This window comes from Schistocerca nitens, chromosome 6 (assembly GCF_023898315.1).
Source record: "Schistocerca nitens isolate TAMUIC-IGC-003100 chromosome 6, iqSchNite1.1, whole genome shotgun sequence".
NCBI lineage: Eukaryota > Metazoa > Arthropoda > Insecta > Orthoptera > Acrididae > Schistocerca > Schistocerca nitens.
Window position 1 is genome coordinate 340558458 of NC_064619.1, and position 20379 is coordinate 340578836.

The following is a 20379-nucleotide window of genomic DNA, read 5'->3' on the forward strand; positions in this document are numbered from 1 at the left end:
CCGTCCAGAACTTTTCCCTTTGCACAAACACCCATTCTCTGTAAACTGTTTATACCAATGTTTAATACACCACCTATCAGGAGGTTTAACACCATACTTCGTTCAAAATGCACGCTGAACAACTGTTGTCGATTCACTTCTGCCGTACTCAATAACACAAAAAGCTTTCTGTTGAGCGGTCGCCATCTTAGCATCAACTGACGCTGACGCCTAGTCAACAGCGCCTCAAGCGAACAAATGTACAACTAAATGAAACTTTATAGCTCCCTTAATTCGCCGACAGATAGTGCTTAGCTCTGCCTTTTGTCGTTGCAGAGTTTTAAATTCCTAAAGTTGTGGTATTCTTTTTGAACCACCCTGTACATCAAATTCCATAAAGGTAAAGGTAGCTTTAATCAACCCAAAGGTTGGTTTGAAGACCACAGTGCTTTACTAAGCAAGGTCCTGTGGGATGTGGTGTTCACTTGGCCTCCTCTGCCTTTGAACTGACTGACCCAGCTGGTTACAGGGGGATCTGCAGTGCAACTCACCAGTTTTCACACTAACAAACATTGCTAGATGTGAAAAAAATGATAAGTGACAGGTCCAAATCCTCGAACTGATTTAGACTGAACCCCATCCCTTTGGATCCTCTGAGCCACATCCAGATTTCGTGGCAAGTACCATCATTCCTATACATGTAACTTGTTCAGTATATGGATAAGGAAGGAGAAAGCACCCCTATGCCAAATGCAAGAACTCAAGACATTATTCTCTTCCAAAGCCACATTCTGAACTGATAATAACTGTTTGGAACTGAATCCTTTTCAACTCCACTGCTAACAGATGTATTGAATGTGATATATGGAACCATCCTTCTACTTCTAACACCTGCACGTTACAAAGTTTCCAATATATTAGATGCCACCTTTTCACTGTTTGTTGTAATGCCATTTTTCAACTTCTAATTGATCATTAATTATATCATACACTGAATGTTTAATTATTACACCGAATGTAAGTATCTTGCATCTCCATGAAAATTTTCAAATACAGCAACATATGTTTGAAACTGTGCACTTAACTTTGTTGCTGTGTAGTTACTCTCAAAGGGTAGGATTTCACACACTGTTGTTCAAATAAAATAACTATGTGATTGGAGTTTGGAGATGGGGAAGAAGGGGCTGTGTTGTTGAGATGCAGCCAACTGCACCTGACAATGTTTAGCATGGGCAACACAACAAGCATGTGGCTAACCAACACACTGAAATGTCAATCACAAATTATTTTTATCACAGCATAAAAATCATATTTGTCAGAACACTGATGCATTATAATTTCTACTTAATTTTTATATTTCAATGTTCAACATTTACACAAAAAAGATCAAGACTAGAGTAAACCTTCTACAAAGATAAATGCATAATTGTCAGGAATAAGACTATTATTGTAAAATAACTGCAGTGAGAAACAGTGATTAGGAATACTCCTGAGTATTTAGTAGTAAATATTTGTACCTTTAAAATACTGTTCCAGGCTACAACAAATGCATATATTGGTTATGCAATCTGAAATTTCAGATGTTAGCACAGTAGTTACAAGAATAAAGTTGTGTGCTTTAAATACCCTTCAATCATAAATACAGGAGTTCTGCAGTCAATTTAGTGCCATTTACTCCCAAAATAGAAAGTAACTTTTTTTTTTTAAACTTTCATTACAAACTACCATTACATACTCTAATGTTTTGACTTGTAATGAGAAAATCAGAGTTTACTTTCATCAACATGCCACTTCAATACTCATGGTGAAGACTGACATGCTATAAATTGTATTCTCTTGCATATATTTTCTTTCTATAAAAAAGAAGTCTCACTGATCAATAACAGTTAAAAGAGTCTTCCCTCTAACGAATTTTGTGATAATGGAGACTTTCTTGCTCCAGATGTTTTATAAATAATTTGTGCTTTGAAAGAACTGGGGCTGTGTATGAACCCCAGATGTCAGATCATTTGTGTCTTGAGATTACCAATATTTATGTATCACACTGAAAAAATCTTGTGCATGAAAAGGCTTGGCACCATAATTATTTATGCAATGTTCATAAAAACAAATTGTGTCTCAGAAGTTTTTTTTTTGTTTTGTTTAAATATTGGACTATGACTAGCCACGGTGAGATTCCTGCTAGCACCCAGAGTTTTACAGTCAGTATCAACTGACTGAACTTTGGCAACAACTGTTGAGCAATACGTAGAACACCACACACCAATCTGCAGGGTTTGTTCACAGGCGAATTCTGAAAGCACTGGAATAAAAGAAAAATGAACAACTTGTTAACAGCATGTTATGTAAGAATAATGTTGGACTTGACCAGTCACAGTTAATCTATTAATGCTATTTGACATCACATCATATGATACTGAACTTCCCAGTTCAGACCATGAAAGAATAAAACTGATCTTTATTAACAGTTACCTGGAATGACCTAAGAATTGTGCAAGAGAATTTCTGTGTGGTTTGGAAAGTAAAAGAGAGGTACTAGCAGAACTGAAACTGTGCAAGTGTGTTGTGCTCATGAAAATCAAGGTTTTGTACTCCAGTCCTGGTCCGTTTCACAATTTTAGTCTGCTGGGAAGTTTCAAAACCATGCACACTCAACTTCAATGTGAAAGATTCAGTCTGGTTCCTCGAATTACTCGAATTAGTTTTGTCTAACGGCACCAAAAAAATTATGCAATCAACTTCATACTGGTCTCACTGAGTTATTTTATTGTGCAAAGTCACAAAAAAAGAGACCAGAAGGCCATAAAAAGTAATTTTTATGTATATCTATTCACTAGCAAGCTACTTTATTGTGGTTGTCGGACGAAATTTCATGTACCATGATCATTTTCCGCTGTTCTGTTCCTCGTGTGAATGGTGCATGGGGAAGACTACCTATTTATAACCTTCCATATGAGCTTCAATTTATTTGACTTTAGTAAGATATATGAGGAAGGAAGTAATTGAGAGGGCTAACCAGAAAGTAACATACGTTTTGAAATAAAAAATGAACACTTATGGTAAAACCAAATTTTATTATATACATTTTAAAGATAAGCTCCTAAGCTATTTTTCTACATAACTGGCATTCAAATTGAGGCACTATCATATCATGACAAGTTTTTCAATACCCTCCCTACAGAAATCTGCCTCCTGCGATTGCAACCACTGGTTTATATCGACACACAGTTCAGCATCAGCATCAAATGTTGTGGGAAGAGATGGTAGTCGCTCAGTGCCAAATAATGGCTGTGTGGTGGATGATCAAACACCTCCCATTAAAAACCCCACCAGAGTTCTCAGGTATGATTAGTTGTGTGTTGTCTTGAAGAAACAAAACTTTTGCACTCAGTTTTCCCTAACGCTTGGTTTGTATCAACTGCTTTAACTTCGTCGGCGTTTGACAATAACTGAGTTAATTGTGTGCCATATTCAACAAAATCAACTAGAATCACTCCAGTGGCCTCGATCTTTCTTGCTGATAGCTTTTGCAAACACTTCCATTGTTTCTTGGGAGGATTTATGGGTCCCCATTCCATCGACTGCCTTTTTGTTTCACAATTGACATGCTTCACCTATGTCTTGTCCCCAGTTATGATACTATCTTTAACTTTGTTACCATTTTCTCATTATCTTCGAGGAAGGTCAGTGCTGCAGTGAGTCTCTGTTTTTCGTGATCTTCTATTAGGATTTTGGGAACCCAACTAGCACAAAATTTGTTGTAACCAAGCTTCTCCACCACAATTTCATGCACCAAACTTTGCGATTACAGATCATTTTCCCCAAATTTCACAGTGTGATGACTGTCATGAATTTTGTCCATTTTCATCACCAGTTCATCAGTCACAAGTCTAGTACCTCCCGCCGGAAGTCGAACACACGCCAGAACAAATGGACGCGGCCAGCCCATAGAGGGCTCCGTGCCCGCGGCGGCTCTTCTGCGCAGTGGCTCTTGCGCAGAGAGGGCGCCACCGCTACACCACGTACAGACCGCGGCCAATAGCCACTCCCTCCAGTTTCGTATATAGGGACCCGCTCTGCCCTAGTCCAGTCAGTCTGGTACTCTCTCCGTATTGCATCTCTATCTCGGCGGTACTGTGTTCTAGTCATTGCTCGTTGTTGACATTTGCCTGGCTCTGGTTCAGAGTGGATTTACTGTTGGTGTTTGGTGTTGTGGTTTCTACAAGCCTCCGTTGTTTATCTCTTCCTTGTTGTGTCGGTCGTTGTCGGTTGTTGTCAGTTGTCGTTGGTCTGTCGTCCCACTCGCCCTTGTGTTTGCCCGGTGGTGCGTGCTCCACCACCGGCGGCTTCCCCGCCTGGCGGCTCACCGGCGGCTCCCCCGCCTGGCGGCTCCGATCCACAGCCCAAGGCGTTCCCACAGTTGGTTTTGGTTTCTACAACAAGGCTAGGCCTACCACTGCGGTCCTCATGAAGAACACTGGTACAGCTGTTTTGAAAATCAATGCAACACTGCCTCACTCAGGTTTCACTCATTATGCCTTTTTCCATACACATCACAAAAGGTCATAATAAATTTCAATTATTTTGTAGTTTTATTTTTTTTTTATTTTTTTTTTTCAAAATCCAAGTCTCAATTCTGATGCTGAGCTTGTCTGATGTCATGGGAATGGGGTCAGAAGTCACCAGCATAAACGGCGCAGCCTCAGCTGAAGGGGAGTAGTTGCAGTGAGTCTTGGGACAGTATTGACAGATGTAGCAAAATGACACATGGACAGTTACAGATGCAAATATTTTTCTAGATAGCACTGTATTGTTTTGCTCAGTGTAAATGTGGGAACACTGATGCAATGAGATATTTCAGTGCATCCCACTGAAGACTTTATATTTTTAATGTGATCTTAACTTTATAAATAACAAAATCTATTTGTGGATCTGCAACCCTAGACAAACACAAGATAAGTTAGGAGTTTTAGATCTGAGAGTCTACTGTATTAGTGGGGTCACATGAATGTCATTTCTAATAAATATCAAGATGCATACTCCTAGATATTTAATGGCTTGTGGCTGTAAACAGTCGTCTTCAATCAAACACTAATGGCTCTTTTGGGAAAAAGTACACATTGACCATGCAGGATTTAGACATTAGAACATAAATAATATAATTATAATCACTACTAGCTTCAGCCACAAATTGGCCATCTTCAGAGTTTATTCACCATAGGTGGCATTTGGTGGAAAAGGCATATGACAAAAATTATTTCATGAAATGCCATCTATGCGGTATGCAGTAGAATCTGAAGATGCTCAATGTAGTGTTAAAACTGGTGGTGACTGTTGTCATAATTGTGATTATGAATAATACAGAAAGGAGTATGTAAGAAATGGGCCTTTCTGTCTATTTATGTGCAGTACATTGTGCAAGTTGGCAAACTGCTAGTCACTGTACCAGAATCAGTCCTCTGCAGGTCTTCCTCCATTTCAATACATTTTTCTGGTGCTCTACTGTACAACAGCACCATCAGTTAACACCTTCGTGGAGTGTTTCTGAAGAGCAAGGATGTGATGCTTACATTTTATAGCTGGGTGATGCAACATTTGATTTTATATTCGATGAGGGCCCAGAGTTGTATTTCGGAACATTGAAAATGTTGTGAGAAGTTCCCACTCAGAGAAAGGGTTCCATATATTGCCTGTTGAAAGACAGTATGATGAATGGTGGAGGGTAGTTACGAGAACTGACTGTAAGGTCTGATTTCACTACGCAACCATGACAGGTGCCTAGGAAGATGGGTAGGGGGGGGGGGGGGGGGAGCAAGCACTAGAAAAAGAAATAAATAATTATTATTGTGTAGTGGGCTAAGGCTCTGTGACATTTAAAGGTAATATGGAATATTTCAGCAGATGGCACTTATATTATTGAAGTGCCCTTCTGCGGCATTTTAATTGCTACAGAGACTTCCTGCATCAACAAAGGGACTGGACTCTGAAGGGATACCTTGAGGCCCATGGAAAGTTGTATCAAATGTCAGAAGTGCTAAAAAGAGTCAGCATTCTTAAGAATCCAATGAGGGGAGTCTAGTGCAGTATCAGTGTGGGAGAGAGAATATAATCAGGTTGTAATAATTATTACTGAGGTCACTGTAAATCTTCCACTGAATAAAAGGGTACAATTTTGGGCAAGACCACAGATCCACATCTGCTCTAATAAGCTACCACAGTTAGTGATCTTATGGCTATCCCACAAAAGGTGTATGTGCATTAAAATCTCCCAGAAAAACAAAGGTTGGTTGCAGAATGAGATTTTCACTCTGCAGCAGAGTGTGCGCTGATATGAAACTTCCTGGCAGATTAAAACTTGCCCGCGAAAGGCAAAGGTCCCGAGTTCGAGTCTCGGTCGGGCACACAGTTTTAATCTGCCAGGAAGTTTCATATCAGCGCACACTCCGCTGCAGAGTGAAAATCTCATTCTGGAAACATCCCCCAGGCTGTGGCTAAGCCATGTCTCCGCTATATCCTTTCTTTCAGGAGTGCTAGTTCTGCAAGGTTCGCAGGAGAGCTTCTGTAAAGTTTGGAAGGTAGGAGGATACTGGCAGAAGTAAAGCTGTGAGTACCGGGCTTGAGTCGTGCTTCGGTAGCTCAGTTGGTAGAGCACTTGCCCGCGAAAGGCAAAGGTCCCGAGTTCGAGTCTCGGTCGGGCACACAGTTTTAATCTGCCAGGAAGTTTCAAAGGTTGGTTGGTTGGAGAAGGGACCAAACTACGCGGTCGTCAGTCCCTCCGACCTTAGATTAACTGAAACCGATAAAATCCCACATTAGGAGAGGGAACTACAATGTCCATAAAATGATAAACTAATGACAGGGAAGGAAGGAAGAAGCACAGGAGACAAGAGAGACGCTCAAGACATAACAGATCCCGTAAGGAAAGGAGTGGGAAGGCAGAGGGCCCGGGTTGAACCACCAAGCCCAGTTGAAACCAATCCAGTTGGAGTGAAGGCGGGAGGCAAGAGGGCCTACCATCCCCTCCACTCACCGATAAGGCGGAAGATCCCTCCCTTAAATAAAGCGATAAAAACCCCCATCATGAATAAAACATAAAATGAGATCCACCACTGAGGCATTGTCAGCCAACATCAGGGGTAGCGAGTCTGAAAAGTTAAAAGTCCGTTGTAGGGTGGCTAAGTTGGGACAGTCCAATAAGATGTGAGCCACGGTCAACATCGATCCACAATGACAGAAGGGGGGGTCCTCACGACGGACGAGATAACCGTGAGTCAAAAAAGTATGGCCGATGTGGAGCTGGCATAGGATGAAGGCCTTACGAGAGGCACGTAAGGAGGACCACCATGGAGTTGTAGAATCCTTAATTGCCCAGAGCTTGTTCGGTGAAGAAAGAGTGATCGATTCTGCATCCCAAAGGCCCAAAACCTTACAATTTCATTCCGAGCGAAGATCTATTTCCGGAATGCCAATAGCAAGAGATGGCCTGGTAGTAGCTAATTTAGCCAGTTAATCGGCAAGTTCATTGCCAGGAATCCCAACATGGCCTGGGGTCCAAAAGAAAACCACCGAGCATCCATGTTGAGTGAGGAGAGAAGGGGAGTCATGGATGGCAATGACAAACGAGTGGCGAGGGAAGCACTGGCCGATAGCGTGCAAACCGTTCAATGAGTCACTACAGATAGTGAAGGATAGCCCTGAGCAGGGGCGGATATGGTCCAGTGCGCGCAACATGGCTACCAATTCTGCAGTAAAAACACTACAGCCATCACACAAGGAACGAAGTTCCTTGCGTCGCGCATAGGTGTAAGCAAAATCAGTGCGGCCAGCAACCATGGAGCCATCAATATAGATCGCTTCTGAACCCTGAAAAGAACTGAGGAGACAGGAGAACTGGTGGCGAAGAGCCATCGGAGGGACAGAATCCTTTGAATCGACTGAGAGATCAAGACAGAGCTGTGGCCGAGAGACGCACAACGGAGGGGTACGTGCTTGAGTGGAGAAGAGAGGCGGTAAAGGCAATTGCTGGAGCTCAGAAAAGAGTGACTGAAAGCGGACAGCCATGGTAAGCCCACATCGTGGCTTCCGCTGCGGCAGGGTGACCTCTGTGTCTGGATAAAAGAAGACCATAATTAGGGTGTTTTGGGGTGCAGCGAATGCAGAGCGCATAAGGTATCAGCTGTTGCTGGTGCAAAACTCTCAGTAGTGGAATCCCCACATCTGCGAGAAGGCTAAGTACGGGGCTAGTCAGGAAGGCACCAGTCGCAAGTCGGACCCCACAGTGGTGGATAGGGTCTAGTATCTGCAGTGTCGAAGGCGGCGCAGACATAGACAGGACTTCCATAGTCTAAACGAGACTGGACCAACTACTGATACAATCGCAGGAGAACAGATGGTTTGCACCCCAGGAGGTATTGCACAGACACCTAAGAACACGGAGATGGGACCAGCACATCCTCTTCAGCTGGCAAAGATGAGGGAGCCATGTCAACTGGGCATCGAAGACAAGACCCAGACACATGTCTTGGCCGCCAAAAACTGAAAGCCATGGGAGAGAGCCCATGTGTGCGCCCGACAGATTGCCCCCTGTAGATGTCGTTCTGCAGTGACCATTACGAAGGAGGCGAAGTATAAACAAAAATCGTCAGCATACAAAGAGGGGACACTGTCGGCCCAACAGCTGTCACCAGACCATTAATGGCTATGTGAAAGAGGTACGCTCAGCACGAAACCCTGTGCAACCCCATTTTCTTGCCAATGGGGAGAGCTGTAGGAGGAGCCAACTTGGACCTGAAAAGAGTGACAAGAAAGGAAGTTATGGATAAAAACAGGCAGAGCACCACGAAGGCTCCATTCATGAAGGGTGGTGAGGATGTGGTGGCGCCAGGTGGTGTCATAGGCTTTATGCAGATCAAAGAAGACTGCAAGGTGTTGCCGATGGGCAAAAGCCGACTGGATAGCAGACTCCAGGTGGACCAAGTTATCCACCGTAGAGCGGCCACAACGAAAACCACTTTGAGTCAGTGACAAAAGGTCATGGGATTCAAGGCTCCAATACAGCCACCAACTCACCATGCGTTCAAGGAGCTTGCAGAGGGTGTTCGCAAGGCTAATTGGACGGTAGCTATCCAACTGAAGAGGCGGTTTCCCTGGCTTCAACACCAGAACAACAATGCTTTCCTGCCACTGGGTATGAAAGACTCCCTCACTCCAGAGACAGTTGAAGAGGGTCAGTATACGATGGTGGCCAGCCACCGATAACTATTGGAGCATTTGGTTATGTATCCGAGCCGGTCCAGGAGCCGTATCAGGACAAAGGGCGAGGGCACTGGCAAATTCCCACTAACTGAATGGGACATTATATGGCTCCGAGCAGTGAGAAACAAAAGACAAAGGCAGTCATTCTGAACGCTCCTTCAGGAGAAGGAACGTGGGCAGGTACTGAGCCGATGCCAAAGCTTGAGCGAAATTTTCTGCTACAAAGTCCGGATTGGTAAGGACAACACCATGCAAAAAAATTCCTGCAACCCTGGTGGGAGGACGGTGACCAAAAATTCGCCTGAGTTTCACCCAGACTTGTGAAGATGGAGTGTGGGGTCCAATGGCAGCTACGTATCGTTCCCAGGAAATCCGTTTCTGAAATTTGATTAGGTAGCGGACCCAGGTGTGGAGTTGTTTAAAGACCAGAAGAAGAGCAGTAGAAGGGTGCCACTTGAAGTGTTGAAGAGCCTGGCAGTGGTCTTTTATGGCTGCAGCAATTTCTGGAGCCCACCAAGGGACCATCTTCCGGTGGGGGGAACCTGAAGAAGGGATTGCTGAAACAGCTGCTGAAAGGATTGATGGCAGTCAAAGTCTGAGTAGATTCATCAACACTATCGTGTGGCAATACAGGGGGGATAGGAGCAGAGGAGAAGGCACCCCAATCAGCCTTAGATATGGCCCACCTGGGAGGGTGATGGAGCGAGAGACACTGAAGGAAGGTCAAAACAATCGGGTAATGGTCGATGTCACATAAGTCATCGTGGATGCCCCACTGAATGGAGGGAATGCAGATGGCGAGGTCAATGGTGGAGAAAGTGCCGTGCACCACACTGAAGTGTGTGGGAGTGCCTGTGTTTAGTAAACAGAGGTCAAGTCCTGCCAGAACAGCTTCAACTGACCTGCCCAGGGCAGTAGTCGTATGACTACTCCAAAGAGGGTTGTGGGCATTAAAGTCTCCTAATAACAGGAAGGGAGTTGTTGAAGAAGGCTGGTGAGGGCATGGGATGTGGGCGGCCTGCAGGCGGGAGGTAGAGATCACAGATTGTGACTGGAGTGGCCAGATGGACTCTGATAGCAATGGCTTCCAGAGTGGTATGGAGGGGAACCCATTTACTAACAATGTGCTTGCAGACCAAGGAGCAAACACCACCAGAAGCCCGCAAGAGGCCAATTCGGTTCCGACAGAAAGCATGGAACCCACAAAGGGTGGGTGAGTAAAAATTGGCAAAATGGGTCTCCTGGAGTGCAATATAAGTGGAAGAGTAGATAAAAAGAAGAGGCTGCCACTCTGGAAGGTGACGCAAATATCCATTACAATTCCACTGGAGGATTCTCAAGCCAGAGTCCAAAGTGGAAGCGAATGGACCAGAGTTGGTCACGTCACCAAGTCGCTACCCGTCACCGATAAGAACTGGGTAATATCCATATAGGTGGGGTCAGACTCTGTTGGTTCATTGACTGTAGGAGGGGATGGCTGCATCTCAGGGAGTATCAGAGGTGCTTACCCCTTGTTCCTGCGTTTCTGCTTCTTCTCTTGGGAAGGAAGAGAAGGGCAGACTTCAGCGAGGGCAGACACGGAATTACACCGGGCGATCTTGGTGCCCACTGGCCGCGGATCATGTTGCCAATGTGGAGCAATACATTACCTTTCAGGGGGGTGCTAGGAAGAGGAGTACCAGGAGGGAGCTATAGTACCGGCGGGGCAGGGGGAGCAGCACCCGAAGGGGTGGGTATGGGTACTGAGGGGGAGGGGGATGGGAGGAGAAGGAGGAGGCTGATGGCATGGGGTGAAGAGGGTGGGGCTAGGAAGAGGAGGGGGTAGGAGGGGGAATGGACTAATTGAAGCAATAGTAGAAGTCATAGACACAGGATGGAGCCCGTCGTATTTTTGATGAGCCCCAGTGTAGGTGAGCTGATCTAAGGTTTTTTACTCTTGAAGCCTTCTTTCTTTCACAAACACCAGGCATGTAGGCGGGCATGGAGAATGCCGTCCATTACAATTTACACACATTGGCGAGTGAGCATAGGCACTCCCCTCATGGGTGGGGGCCCCACAGAGGGGGTCAGTAGTGCAGCTGGAAGACATGTGTCCAAACAGTAAGCATTTAAACACCTCATCAGTGGTGGAATATAAGATTTTACATCACACCGATACACCATTACCTTGACCTTCTCTGGGAGGACAGCCCCCTCGAAGGCCAGGATAAGGGCACCCGTAGCAATGCGATTGTTTGGATGGCCTTGCTGCATACGGCGGATAAAACAAACCCCTCGCAGCTTGAGGTTAGCAAGGAGCTCCTTGTCAGTTTGCAAAAGAAAAACTCAATGGAAAATAATGCCCTGTACTGAGTTCAAAGATTGGTGGGGCGTGACGGAGACTGGGACGTCACCAAGACTGTCACAAGCACGCAGGGCGTCAGATTGGGCAGCAGAAGATGTCTTGATGAGCAAAGCAGCGGACTGCATTTTACTCATCGATTAAACTTCACCATACTTATCTTCAATCGTCTCCACAAAAAACAAAGGCTAGGTCGTGGCAAAACTACCGCCACCCGTCCTGGTACAAACCAGGTACCGAAGGAAAAGTTTCAACCCAAGTCGGCGAGCTTGACCCTCCTCCCAGGGGGTGGCCAGGGAGGGGAAGGCCAAAGGATCAGAAGAAGGAGTCTCACATCTGCTACCACTGTTAGAGATGGCCACAGAATGGCCAGGATGGTGACGCTTTTATCGCTTCATGCGTAAGGTGTCCACCCTAGTACCACCCACTACCATCAGGGGCTCACCCCATGGGCACCACCCAGCCACAGTAAGGGCTGTCTGGCACGGCAGCTATTGCCAGGAGTTCTGGTGCCCCAAAACGACGAGCATCGACTCATGGGCATACACGAGGCGTTAACAGCTCACGTACTAGTAGTGTGATCCCTGTGGCGTTAGGGGGCTCAGCCAAGTGGGTACTTAACAGCCCCACCACATGGACTGGCTACCGTGCTGGTGACCTAGCAGGAGGGGGGCCAGGGTGCAAAGGGAGAGGGGAGGGGAGGGGGAGAGAAACCTGCACCATGGAAGCTAGGTAGGGAGTTCATCCCCGATGGCTCACACTGAACACAAAATTTTGGAAATGGAGGTCAAACCCCAAGGGGACCAAAACAAAGCCAAGAGGATAGCCAGGTCGACAAAGAAGTCCACTAAGAGGGAACAGAGGGGCAGGGACAAAGGAGCAAGGATAGGGAGGGAGAGGAACAGGGATGGTAATGCAGCCTGGAGAAGAAAGGAAAGGAGACTGCAATAGCTCGGGGCCCCGTGCGTCCCACACGTACCCACAAAAGGACTGTGGCCCCCCCTGGGGGAGTAGAAGAAAGGGCAGGTTATAGCTGGAAGATACAATTTAAGAGCTCACGTAATGCTACGTCCCTCTCATGCTGGTAGTGAAATAAATGTTGCAAACGGCGAATTCTCAATTACCTGACAAAAAAAGTAAAGCACCCAGAAGACGCGGTCAGATGTCATTGTAACTTTGTACACTATACACCACTGGAGAGCATGTATGTGATCCGAGTTACAGTTCTCTGTGACACGTAGAACAGCTACCAGAATGAATTAGTGTTTCTGTGTTTAGTGTTCTTATCACGCCTGGCAGAATATTTAAGGGACATGAACAGTGTTAGATGTTGAATGACCACTGTGGAGGACATGGAGATACTGTACTCATGTGAGACAGCGGTATCAGAACCTGATAAGAGTTTGAAAGAGGCTACTGTGGAACTCCATTTGACCAACTAGTTCTATAATGTAACATCCAGATTTGTGGGGCATTCAGATGTGACAGTAGCCCAGTGTTGGAATGCATGGGAATGTGATGGCAGGCATACTCGTTAACTTTCTGGTCAATCATGTCTGACCATCACAAAGGAGGATCGCACCTAGCACATCGTAACCCCATCTCATCTGTGCCTGCCATTCTACAGCAAGTAAAAGACTCCCTGCAACATTTTGTGTCATCCCACACCATTAGTCAGAGATAAGGAGCTCCTGGATCAAGGAATTACTGTCCCACGCATAGGCTTTCATGAAAAACACAAAACAAACTGCTGTATTTTGTTGTGCCATGCTTGGGAAGCATCAACTGCTGATGAATGGTGTCACATTGTGTTGAGTGATAAATCGTGGTTCTCACTATCATTGGTGACAATCAGCAAGCTCGGAGGTAACCTGGGGAGAGGTCAGGCACATTACTTTTGGCGTTATGGTGTGGAAAGCGATCAGGTATGACTTTATGTCACGGTTGGTTGTGATTGAAGGAACTGATGATGACAACAGTACAACATGGACATCCTGCATCCTCATGGGTAACTTCCCTTGCAACACTATCATGGTGCCTGTGCCTGCATCCAGGCCATTCTGATAAGTGAGCTCATACTGCCAAGTTCTTTGTACTGGGGTGAATTTTTCCTTCTTTTCTGCTGTTGTTTATTTTGTAAGATTTGTGGTGGGTCTTATACCAGCACTAGTGGGAAGTTGCATCCCTAGCTGATATAACATCGCAATATTTTGCCAACCCCAATACAACTCCAGATGATAGCAGTATTACCTTCATCCTATCTTCTCTGAGTCCGGATCCTTCCTGCCACCTCCCTCTCGATTCAACTACGGTGAAGATTCCTGGAATGCTTCCGAAAGTTCTCGCTATTGCGCTACTAAATAAATAGCCACACTTCTAAATGGGTATATTTTGACCAACATTTTCATTATTACTTTTCACAACACAACAATTGCTATGGTAATACCACTCTCTTGAGTACATTCAAATGTCTGTACAAGCATACTGTAAGACCTGAGATAAAAACAAGAAAATCAACTACCACTCGTAAATTGTTCATTATGCCCGTGTTGTTGCATTTTTTACTCCATGACTCTCGGATTCAGGCGCTTGCTGCACCATGGCACAAATGACTCCCAGACGACTAGTGGTTGTAATACCATTTTTACTGGTCCCCTTCTCACCAGCTCCACCGCTGCTCCACATTCACTGCTTATGAGAAAGGAAAACACACAGTTTTCCTTTCCCACTGCATTTATCCTTATTCAATTTACTCACAAGCAGCTTTCCAATGGTGTGTTGGGATATTTTTATAAACATCCCGAAACACTACAGTACATCTGAGTTGGTTTTTCAATCACTGGAGTAATCATTGCAATAACATCACATACCCTATCAATTAGTAAAGTTTCATTTTACTTTTTTCTCCCCTTCTGGATGCTTCACTTTTTTAATCAGGCAGTATATATTTGTTCATCTCATTACCACCAGTGCTCCACTGGTCGTGAAGATCAGCATACACACCATCATACACTCTCACAGTCAATTCCGTTCTGATGTGGCTCACTGCTTTTGTAATCATAAGGTACAATTTTCTGCATTCTGCATAGTGCAACATCTTTTGTTTCTGAATATTTAAACCAAGTTAACAATGTTTGCACCACAATGAAAACTTATCAAGATCTGACTAGGTATTTGTGCAACTTTTTTCAGGCTTGAGTTAGCAAATTTAAAAAGCAGACTGGATAAGCTGAAGTTAGATATAGCGAAAATTAGTAAAGTTTGGGGGCAGGATGAAAGACACTTCAGGTCAGGCAAGTACAGGGCTATCAATATAAACTCAAACAGGGGTAACACAGGAGTAGGTCTAATAATGGATAAGAAAATAGGATTGCAGGTAAGCCATTACGACCAGCACAGTGAATGCATTGTCACAGCCAAGATGGACATACAGTCAACACCCACAAAGGTAGTGCAAGTTAATATGCCAGTAGATCCACAGATAATGAAGAGATTGAAGAACTGTGTGATGAGGTAATAGAAGTTATTCAGATAGTTAAGGAAGAGGAAAATTTAACTATGATGGGGATCTGGAATTATATAGTAGGAAAAGGAAGGCAAAAGTAGTAGGTGAATATGGACTGGGGAACAGGAATGAAAGAAGAAGTCATCTGGTAGAATTTTGCATGGGTCATAATTTAATTATCACTAATACTTGATTAAAGAATCACAAATGAAGGTTGTATACATGGAAGCGACCAGGAGATACCAGAAGGTTTCAGGTCAATTCTGGTACCAGGTTTTAAACTGTACAACATTTGCAGGGGCAGGTATGGACTGACCACAGTAGATTAAAACTGAAAAATCTGAGGAAATTAAAGAGACAGGGCCTGGACAAGTTGAAAGAAATGGGGTTGTTGAGAGTTTCAAAGGGCACATTAAACAATAGTTGAACACAATAGAGGAAAGGAAGAGAGAAGAAGATGAATGGATAGTTTTGAGACTTGCAATAATGAAGGCAGCAAAGGATCAAACAGATAGAAAAGGGTAGCAGAAATCCTTGGATATCACAGGGCATAAATGAGTATCACGAGCTTAAATGGAAAACTAGCACCATGCAAAGAAGGGAAAGCCGCAAGATGGAAGGAGTATATAGGAGGGGAGGGCTATGCAAGCGACATGAACTTTAAGGCAATATAATAGAAATGGAAGAGAACAAAGATGAGATAGGAGATACGATACTGTGAGAAAATTTGACACAGCACTGAAAAACCTGAGTTGAAACAAGGCACCTGGAGTAGATGACATTCTGTCAGAACTACTAATAGCACTGAGAGAGTCAGTTACAACAAAACTCTTCACCTGGTGTGCAAAATGTATGAGGCAAGCAAAATACCTTCAGACTTCAAGAAGAATGTAATAATTCAAATCCCAAAGAAAGCAGGTGCTGACTGATGTGAATATTACTGAACTAAAAGTTTAGTAAGTCACAGTTGCAAAATTCTAACAAATTATTACAGGAGAATGGTAAAACTGGTAGAAGCCAATCTTGGGGAAGATTAGTTTCGATTCTGGAGAAGGAACATGTGAGGAAATACTGACCCTAATTCTTCTCTTTGAAGATAGGTTAAAGGTAAATCTGTGTCTATAGCATTTGTAGATCTCGAGAAAGCTTATGACAATGTCGATGGAATATACACTGAAATTCTGAAGCTATCTGCAGTAAAATACAGGGATCAAAAGGCTATTTATAACTGAAACCAAATGGCACTTGTAAGAGTTGAGGAGCATGGAAGGGAAGCAGCGGTTGAGAAGGGAGTGAAACAGGTTTGTAGTCTATCGCTGGTGGTAAGTTGTTACCGGAATGGACAGTTGTCTAACTAAATCAGGTGATGCTGAGGGAATCAGATTAGGAAATGAGGCACTTTAAGTAGTAGATGAGGTTTGCCATTTGGGCAGCAAAATAACTGATGGTGGTCAAAATAGAGATGACATAAAACGTAGGCTGGCAATGGCAAGGAAAGCATTTCTGAAGAAGAGAAATTTGTTAACATCAAGTATAGATTTAAGTGTTAGGAAGTAAAACATGGACAATATACAGTTCAGACAAAAAGAGGATAGAAGCTTTTGAATGGGGAAAATCAGATGGGTGTAACTAATGAGGTACGGAATAGAATCAGGGAGAAAGGAAATATGTGGCACAACTTGACTCAGAGAAGGGATGAGTTGATATGACACTCTCAGACAAACACAATTTTTTTTTCCCTTGAGAACTGTGTGTGTGTGTGTGTGGGGGGGGGGGGGTATACAACATTAACATCTTGTGTCCCAACAGACTTCCCTGAGGCATGCCAAAAGTCACTTTTGCCTCAGTTAACAATCTTCCATCTGATAACATGCTGCATCCTCCCTACCAAGAAATTCTCAGCCAGTCACAAATTTAGGATAATACACATGATTGTCTTTTAATTACTAATCACCTACGTGTTACTGGATCAAATGATTTTCAGAAGTCAAGAAATACTGCATCTACCTGACAGCTCTTACCCCTAGCTTTCAGGATGTCGTGAGAAAAAGGAAAGCTGGGTTTTGTACAACTTGCTGGCTTTCAGGATGTAGCGAGAAAAGTAAAAGTTGGGTTTCGTATGACTGATGTTCGTGGAATTCTGTTTGAGATAAAATCTACAAGAGATTAATGGCAAAGATATTGAAAGTTAGTTTTGTGGATGACTTCTGATACCTTTCTTGTGGACAGTTGTTAACTTTGCTTTCTTCTAACTACTGGGCAAATATTTTTGTAAGGACTTCAAAGAGAGCCTTTTCCAGAACAGACAGAGTATTCAGTGTGGATTTGAATGCATTTCCTTTTTCGGTAACAACATGCTTGCAAAATTCCCCACCCGTCCCGTTTTACAAATTTTTTACCTTTCATATTTACTAGCAAAGAAATTTTTAAAACTTCCCAAAGCTGGATTGGGTTTTGCAATGCTCCAATTATCACTGTTCAAGCAACTGTTTTAAGTTTATGCATTATTCATCCCCTCCATTTTACATATATTATGACAAAAGTTTTACATAAATCATTATTTCAATATTATATTGAAATCTCTCGGGGTGCCACAGTTGAACAAAACTTCCTGCCCTTCACACAAAACTGTATTAACACAAAGTCCGAATAACTGCACAATTTTGTTCACGTGTCTTCTGGGAACCATTGACAGCACTGTGTGAACTTCAAAGTTTACTAAACATTATACCTACTCCAAGGATACAAAGAATAAATTACAATGCTACAATCTGTAATAATATTATGCTACATGGCACGGACCATGTCTACAATATCTCAACTGAAAAACATCACCTCCACGTCCCCAAATGACACAGATCCTCCTATGCCCATCACTGAAACCAATAAGCAAGCAAGTGAATATGTAACTTACTTGGCAAAATCAGACGATTTTGATATGATATGCTCAAATTCTGCAAATGACAATGCACCATCATCATCCAAATCAGCTTCTTCTAGGATATTTTGTATAAGGTGCTGCATATCCTGTTCACTTAGCCGTTGTGGCCCTGTCAAACGTTCCACAACCTTTCTCAGATCGGATACTCCCAACATATCATCACCATCAAAATCTGAAAAAAAGATTAAAAATCAAGAATGCTAAATCTCCGCACACTAAAAGAACAGTTACCATACACAGCCATTCAAAGATTAGGAGCAAAACAGACTGTCTTTATAATTTGTGCAATAATTGATAATTAAGTCAAGCATATTCAAAACTTAACCATCTCATACATGCTTACCTGATTAGGAAGGGACAATTAGGCAATACTTCATACTTGATCCTAGACTTTCTATAGACCAATTGCTTCAGTTAGATACTGTAAAATAAATACTTATAACTTGATGGTGGCCTAATTTTAAAATAACACAGCATAGGGACTCTATGCATTTCATAAATTGATACTGTCCTTCAGCACCTAACCATATTTCTGGATAGCTGTACCTGCAGAAACTTTTAACTGTGAAGTAATTATTAATGTACAGACCTGTAGTCCTTGAAAATGTTTCACTTTCACTGATGGACCATCAACGGAATGCAGCTTTACATGAGAATTCATGACATGCAATGAACTGAAGGGGAAGGGGGAGAGCTGACAAATTTCTAGTAAAAGTAAAAGATACAACAATTATTACAAGCATGTGGACATAGAAATCGAAGACAAAGCTCCACTAGAGGCAGAACTCCTTGCATAAGCAATCGGGATTCACATGCCCAACATGATGATCTGCAGTCCACTCAAACTGTGAAGCCTGATGGATAACAGAATAATGTATAATACTGAATATTACACACACACACACACACACACACACACACACACACACACACACACAACTACTATTAGTGTCACAGTAGTATTAAACTCTTAAGCAGAAGTGAACCACAAAAGAAGGGTTATTATCAATAATCACTTGCAGACTACTACCCATCCTTAAATTTTTGTGTCCATTTTTTATCCTAGACAGAGGTATATCCATAAGTAAGTTATTTAAATTATTTCTTTATCTTGTTTTGTGGATATGCCTATCATAGTTCAACTGAAGCCAATTTACTGCTTGCTATGAACAAAATTATGAAGTAAATTAATAGGCTGTAATGTGTTTGAATTTGACGTTATAAGGAGTTCATAGCAATATGTTTGTGAACCAACTTCACACAATATTTTTATTGCTTATTTTCTAACAACAAAACATTTAACTGTCCTCAACTACATTCGCTCAGAAGATTATCCCAGGCAATAGCAGAGAGTGAAAATGCCAGCAATTTTGTCAGTTAGTCAAGTTAAGTACAGATTTTTTTGCAAATAAAAGAGTTACTTCGATTTATCTGCTCATAAATGTGTTCATTCCATATTAATTTGTTCGTCCAGCAGGAAATATTAGATATGAAGTACCAGCTGAGCTAAAGTTCATTTGTTAAGTAACCTTTGAGATGCATGGAAGAACAATTTATCTGACAAAAAATTGTGGACCAAATGTGGAAGTACGTGGAAAATTGTAACATACTTGGTACACCAATAGAAGACTATTTAGTGTATACATTCAATTGGGTGGAGATAATCGTATAATGGTTTTGCCTGTGTTGCAGTCTTTCAGCACACATTATTTGAGCTATAGGGAAACAGAACGAAAAAGTAAACATATCTGAACAACACTGCATGTGACTGGAACTTTGGGAGATGAGCGAACAGTCACAGCAGAAGGCGATGTTGGAGTAGACCATTATGAAAAAGACATGGTTACAATGTGTACTGTGTGATTTGAGAGAATGCTTGAATGACCTGACATACCAAATCTATTCCCCCAACATGAAAAATAATGCTGTGTTTGGTGAATGTGAACTCATGTCAACTATGATGGACTTCTGAAAAGTGCAGCAGTGTCCTAAGCTATGTCCCCATGTGAGGGCATCACATCCTGTGTAGACATTCCACATGCCACCAGCAGAGGGATACTGCTCACAGTAAGTCTCACACAAAGTATCTTTTTAGCTGGAAAGCTAAAATCCCATAGGGCATTCGCAGTTCCCAGAGGAGGGTTTGGGTAACTGTCCTGCCTGTGTTGCAGTCTCAAGTTGAGGCCAAAGATGCTTTGTGGGATTTAGATCAGGTGACTTTGGAAGCCATGGAAGGCACTGAATAATATTTTCCCTCCTTTGAAACCAGCTCTGAATCCTAATGCTCGTGTGTGATGGGTGATTATCATGTTGGTAAGTGAGACGTCATTCAGGGTACCAAAGTCAAGGTCCAGGGAT

General features: G+C 43.0%; 1 protein-coding gene across 2 annotated transcripts in view; it reads right to left on the minus strand.

Moving 5' to 3' along the window:
• Positions 1–352: 352 nt before the first annotated feature.
• LOC126263082 (calcium and integrin-binding protein 1-like) overlaps positions 353–20379 on the minus strand; it is a 53170-nt gene continuing 33143 nt past the window's right edge. For both annotated transcript variants that reach the window (XM_049960077.1, XM_049960076.1), the window contains 2 exons: positions 17995–18193; positions 353–2281 (listed from right to left, as the gene is read on the minus strand). In XM_049960077.1, coding sequence (XP_049816034.1) covers positions 2260–2281; positions 17995–18193 — 221 coding nt within the window. In that variant the 3' untranslated portion in view covers positions 353–2259. The remainder of the gene's footprint in view (positions 2282–17994; positions 18194–20379) is intronic.